At 44.6% G+C, this 6,722-nt stretch overlaps 1 protein-coding gene across 1 annotated transcript in view; it reads left to right on the forward strand.

Moving 5' to 3' along the window:
* TNFSF8 (TNF superfamily member 8) overlaps positions 1–6,722 on the forward strand; it is a 24,800-nt gene that overhangs the window by 6,697 nt on the left and 11,381 nt on the right. The window contains exon 2 of the mRNA XM_007449727.1: positions 3,545–3,587. Coding sequence (XP_007449789.1) covers positions 3,545–3,587 — 43 coding nt within the window. The remainder of the gene's footprint in view (positions 1–3,544; positions 3,588–6,722) is intronic.

A 6,722-nucleotide genomic window follows, 5' to 3' on the forward strand; every position in this document is an offset into this window, starting at 1 on the left:
GCATTCCTGGCAAAGGTCTCCATGGCCCACCTTACAAGATGTGAGGCCACCTGGCATATTCCAAATATTAGTTCCTTTTGGCCATTTTCCATCAGAGGTTATCTTTTTTCCAAGTAAATTTGGGAGCTGACTCCCCTGCTTTTCAGCCCAGATAAAATATAGGGGTGAATTGAAATGCCCTGTGCTACTTTGCTCTGCAAAAAGAAATAAGACTTTCAAGGTATTGAGGCAAATTAAGCACCTCATTAGGAGTAACCAAAATAACTACAGTTTTCAAGTACTTGCTAACACTCTATGTATAATATCTTATTATGTCCACAACAACCCAGTGGAGGGAAGCATTATTAGCCCTGTAATCACAGTGATGAAAGGAAATGGGAAAACAGACTCCTAGGCAGGGAAGATGATTGGAACAGGCCATTTCACCTGGAAACAAACAAGTTAAGTGTGAGGGTTCCTCCCTCCACACACAGAAACATTGTTGAGGATACCCACTGGACACACAGATTCTGGGGAAAAAAAGAGAGAGAGAGAAGTACACTTAAGGAAATGTACCTGGTTGGCAACCTCGGAGATGAAGATTCCTGAGCTACTCAATGGAGCTGAGAATGACAACTTGGGAGGGTCCATTTGCTTGTATCTATGTCTAGCCTATGTACTGTTTACCGCAAAGCCAAGTTGCTAAGCAAGGTAGTTCACGTTTCCCCAGCCAAGACCTGCATCCCCAGGCTAGGTATGGGAAAGAATTCTAAGACTGGGAGGTACCTTACTAAAGAGGAATAGATAGATGAACAGCACTGAGCATGGCACCTAGGGTATAAAGAGTCCTCAGCAAACTTTAAGTCGTCATCTCTTCATACCCTACTCCTGCACCTCCAAAAACAAGGACTACTAAGGGGCGGGGGGCCGGGGAAGAATGAGCTTTTCTTTCCTTGGCTTCTGAAGACAGCACCTCTCCTGGGGCACAGAGCCAGGGAGAGAGCACTGGAGAATTTCAGTCTGGGATCTGGGATTCCACTGACTCATGAGTGTCTCAGTCTCCTTGCCTGTGAAACTTAGCTTGATGGACTAAAGGATGTCTTGGTTCCCCACTGGCCCTGATTCTCTGATCTCGTCTACCATGGGTAGCCAAGGGAAGCTATGGAGACCTGTCCTCATCTCAGGAGCTCTTCAAGATAGGAATAGTCACACTTCTGTCTTGGATATCATGGGTCCTGGGTGAAGGTTCAAGCAACAGGATTCTTTCCTGTACTATGAAGCTTTGTTTCTGACATCCTCCTGTCTGAAGCTAGAAAACCAGAAAGCCCTCAAATGGCAGAGACTCCCCCCTGTACCCCCAACCCCCCCCCCCATGTAAATTAGATCTCCTTCCAGGTATTATCTCTTACAACCTTTCTACTCAAATGGTGTCCTGTGGGCCAGGAGCACTGATGTCAGCTGGGAGCTTGTCAGAAACAGACTCTCAGGCTCCACCCACACGTGCTGAATCAGTACTTGCATTTTAACGAGCTCCCCAAGTGATTCATACACATGCTAAAGTTCAAGAAGTATTTTGAAATACTCTGCCTCTCTCCTGGCAGCTCTTGCCGCAACTTGCAATTCTAATTAGATATTTACTTGTATATCTTAAATGACTGCTTTAATGATCGAGCCATAAAATCCACAGGAGGTCTTCCAGTGACTAACTTAGAGCCTGGCACACACCAGGTGCCCAATTCAACATGTGCTGAATGTATGATTCTCTGGTATTTCCCAACTGCCAGTGGCCGCTGCGATGGCTCCACGGGGACTGCTGCTCTGGCAGTCTCTCACTGTCCCTGGACATGTTCCTGGGCAGCCAATGAATTCAACGGTCTTAGCGCCACATTTAAACGTAGATGCTTTTCTTCACGTATTTGCACATCACACTAATTGACGGACATGCCTGGCAGTAAACTAGGTGTTTATTAAATTATGAAATGCTGTTTGTTGTCTCACAGAGGCAACCAGGAGGGGAATTTTGTGACATCAGGTTCTCCTTTGAACTACATGTGCAACCGAGAGACCACAAATGTGCAGCACTGTTAATTAGGTTAAGAGCTTTCAACTAAAGCAACAAAATCATAGACTGTTAGAGCAAGGAGAGAAGGACCTTCCAAGCCAAGTTCACTTCTTTTCCCTGATAAGCTGAAGCTCCCAAGTCTATACTGACTTCCATCTCCAGGTCAGTGCTCTGCCGGGGCTTTGCCTCAGGAGTCTCCCTCGGACTCACTGCCACACATCTGGGCTGGAGAAGAGAGTCACTGATCAGGAGAGCTGGCAATGGAACGCAAAGGACAGAGCACCTAGAGCAACGGTAGAATAAAGAGGGGACTCCAGATGGTCCTAGGTGTTCATACAGGATACTGAGAAAATAAGGTGTGGGAAGCTGCTAACTTCTTGCTCCGTTAGAAGTTGGGAAGTTGTTTTCATCCTTGTAAATGCTCACATTTCTCTAGGTCTTTATTCATATTCCAATCCAATGCACTATAGGAGATCCTGACCAGGAGAGGTCAAAAGATAAATAAGACACTTCATTCCTTATTGGCAGGACAACTGAGGGGTGTCTTTAATGGCTGAGGTGGGGAGAAGGGAGGGGGAGACTGGGGAGGAAGCTAGGCTCTCAAGAATTAGGGGTGAAGAACTGTGCCCATCTGCTTCTGTTGCTCTCACTCAGAGCACCTGAGCAAAGACCTCCTTTCACCCCCTCCACTCCCCAGCCTGGAGGCCCTCATTCAGAAGACAATCCGCTATCAGATTATCCGCTATCAACCTCTTACTTAACTATGTAAATATTTATGTATATGTTTATGCTTATTATAGAATAAATAATATAAAACATGTGAATATTAAAATAAATAATATACAGTTATGCTTATTTATGTTATATATTTATAAGTATCTAGATGTTACAGTCAAATATAAACTCGTAATAAATCCATGAGGGCAGGGACCCAATTTAATTATTTTTGGTATCTTCGCAATGCTTGGCACGTAAACGTTCTATTAATTCAGAATTTCCAACCACCGGAGAAATAGAAATGTACCTCCCTAGGTATGTTTACAACATACTTTTACTGTTTGCTGAATCAAACACAGAAAAAAAACCCACATATATTTATATACTACACTTGTTTGCTCTTATGTTAATCAAAGTAGGAAAAAATAACACATGTGGTGGTGAAAACAAAAAGCACTGGACTGAAAGTTGAGTTGCAGATTCTAGTCCCTGAGCTGCCATAAACTTTACCTCTCGGCCCCCAGTTCCTCACATGTGAAACGAGGATAGCAATCCTCCAGTTGTGTTTCTGATAAGCAGGTTGTAAAGCAAATGGATGAGAAAGCCCACTGTAAACTAAGTCAGTGAATTAATTTTTTTTTAATCTAAGAGTCAGATGGAACATGAATTCTAAATTGCACAATACTTTGAGGACAACCAAAATGGAAAAGAAAAAGACTAGCTGTTTCAATCTGATGACATTCTCATGCTGCTTTTTTTTTTTTTTTCCTCTTTCTTCTCTTCCAGGACTCCATTCCCAACCCACCAGGCAAATTCCACCTCAAAGGAGGTAAGACTTTGAAATTAGGAGTAAATGTGCAGGGACGCATCCATATCACATCACAGATGATTAATAGCCAGAAACATCATGATAGTGTCCAACAGAAGAGTGGGTGGAGGCGGAGGTGGGCTGTCAGGGCAGAGCTGATGCATCTCCATTCATCCGAGCAGCCTCTGAGCTGCACTCACCTCCCCACAAGATCTCCCACCTGCCCTCAACTCTCCCACTAGTGAAAATTAAACCTCTGGCATAGGCTGTCACACGGACACAGAGAGGAACACAAAGCAGCATTGTGTTAAGAGCTTAAAATCTGGAGTCAGGCAATATGGGTATGAATCTTGGCTCTACACCCCACCTGAGAAACTCAGTTCCTCATCTGTGAAATAGGACTAATCATACCCACCTCATGAAGGTATTGGAGAAGCTGTCAGATCTCTTCCAGATATTGCCTGGCACGGTGACCAACACACAGTAATCATTAAATAACCGGTAACAGACAAAATGCATAATGAAGCCGAGGGCTTGTGAAACAGACCTCCCCACCCCTCACATTTCCTATCACTGAAGTCACTAATTAATGCATTGTCTCTACTAGCCCCAGAGTGGTGATATGCAGAGTTAGGTTAACAGGGAAAATGAAAAACTTTGGGATCATCTGATGAATGTTTTCATTGCACAGAAGAGGAAAAGTAAGACCAAGTGAAGGGTCTTGTTCAGAGTCATATGAAGTCAAACCTAGAACCCAGATGTCCTCATCTCTAATCCAGTGTTCTTTCAACCCTAAATCTTTAGCCCCATCTCAGTCCTGTAACCCTCAGAACCTAGCTAGCAGCTGGATAACCAGACAGCTCAGAGAAAAAAAAAAGTAAAAGAGAAAGAGTGGGTCATTATAGGCACCTGGATAGAGACACCAGGTCATGCTTGGGGCCAGAGGACCTAAGTGTCTGGACACAGCTTCTCACAGCAGCAGCCATCACACTTGGAGTTTCCTTCAGGACACCCGCGGTCATGCTTCTCCTGCTATTTGTCACCCAGAGACTTAGAAAGTAAAGGGCGAAATCCCCTAAAAGGAGCAGCATTCTGGATCTTTCAAGGCAGACTAATAATTACAGCTTTGTCAACAATAGCTTAACTTTGGCTGGAATTACTTAGCATGTGACCTCAGTTCCCACAATGCCTCTGTAGACAGTCACATTAAGGTAAAAAGGCGCATGGCATAATGCAGAGGTAAGCAAACTTCTGTAAAGGGCCAGATAGTAAACATTCTAGGCTTTGCCGGCCATAAGAGTCCCTGTTGTGAGTCCACTCCACTGCTGTGGTGCAGAAGCAGCCACAGACTCTGTGCAAATGAGCAGGCATGGCTCCGGGCCCACAAAACTTCATTCGCAGAAAGAGGTGGTGGTCTGGATCTCACCCACAGACCAGGGTTTGCTGCCCCCCATCATGGAAACAGTACCGGCTTTGGAATCAGAACACGGAAGCTTGCGAGAAACCAAATACACTGAGTAAATGTCATTTTCCCTTCCCCAGTCCCACTGTTCCACATCCATCCAGATTTTCCAAGTTTTGACGAGAACTTCATTTCTCAAGAGGGGGAGATGGATAATTAGGGAGAACATGACCCCAATAACAAGGACAATTTTGATCAGGCAACACGACCTCGGCCATTCTGGGTCTCAGTTTCTGCACTTCCATCGTTGGTCACCAACTACAGAGGTTCTAACCAGTGATCCCCCTTTTCCCATGGCCATCTATGCTTTCCTCTGAGAGCACCTCCTCTTCCACAGTTTTTTTTTTTAAGGGAAATTTATTATTTTTATTTATTATTATTTACTTTTGGCTGCATTGGGTCTTCGTTGCTGCACGTGGGCTTTCTCTAGTTGCGGCGAGCGGGGTCTACTCTTCGTTGTGGTGCGCGGGCTTCTCATTGCGGTGGCTTCTCTTGTTGAGGAGGATGGGCTCTAGGCACTCGGGCTTCAGCAGTTGTGGCACGTGGGCTCAGTAGTTGTGGCTCACGGGCTCTAGAGTGCAGGCTCAGTAGCTGTGGCGCATGGGCTTAGTTGCTCCGTGGCATGTGGGATCTTCCCGGACCAGGGCTTGAACCCGTGTCCCCCGCACTGGCAGGCGGATTCTTAATCATTGAGCCACCAGGGAAGCCCTCTACAGTTTTTTGGTATTAAAATGTCCTTTCTTTTACAACGTGAAGCTGATATAGATGGGAATTAAGTTGGTTTGCTTTTAGTCAGAGTTATTTTGTTTGTTTGTTTTAATGGTCACAAGGCAAAATAATAAGCTGCCCATTGTATACTGGTAACTGAATTTACATTTTGGAGTAATTGTTTTGGTCCATAAAATTCAAAGTTTTGGAAGCTGTGGACTAGATCAGTTATCAGATTGCTTCTTATATGGGCCATCACTGTAGATATCAGAACACAAACTAATCCAAAACCAACCGCAGTTTACAATTCAATGTTTCTGCAACCAGGTAGAAAATGCTAATAATTCTCACCAGGGCCATGAAACTTTCATTAAAGACCTTCCCACACCTCCCCTGGATTTATATTAGCCTCCATCCTGTAAGCAAACAACATGGGGATTAATAGTCCCATTTTGCAGATAATGAACTGAGGCCCAGGGAATCAAGGTGACTTGCCCAAGGTCATCTAGGGAGTTGATGGCAGAGCACAGATCAGAATCCAGGGCTCCTCTTTAGCCCCCACATGATGTGCTTCAGCCATAAAATGTCAGTGACCTACTGTGCGTGGTCCCTTGCTTTCTCCTGCTTTTAATGCAAGTTTCCACTTCTCTTAACTTGGCAAACTACAGACACAGTAGCAGGGTGAGGTGGAAAGAACACTACCTTGGAGCAAGGCCTGGGCTCCAGAACTGACCTTCACACCAGCAGGCTGTGTTTCTCTGGGCAAGTCTTTCCTCCTCTTTGGGTCTCGTCTATAACATAACAACAATGTACTGAATGAACTGGAAGGGCCCTTCCAACTTCGACGCTTTATGATACTCTAATCTTTCATTCATTATGGAAATAGAAAAGTCTAAAAAGATTATTCCTAATAACCCTGAGGAAGCCTGCATCCACAGCCTCCTCCCCCAAGAAACCCCTCTTTTTTTTTTTTTTTTTTTTTTTTT

The sequence above is a fragment of the Lipotes vexillifer genome, unplaced genomic scaffold, assembly GCF_000442215.2.
Source record: "Lipotes vexillifer unplaced genomic scaffold, Lipotes_vexillifer_v1.1 scaffold230, whole genome shotgun sequence".
NCBI lineage: Eukaryota > Metazoa > Chordata > Mammalia > Artiodactyla > Lipotidae > Lipotes > Lipotes vexillifer.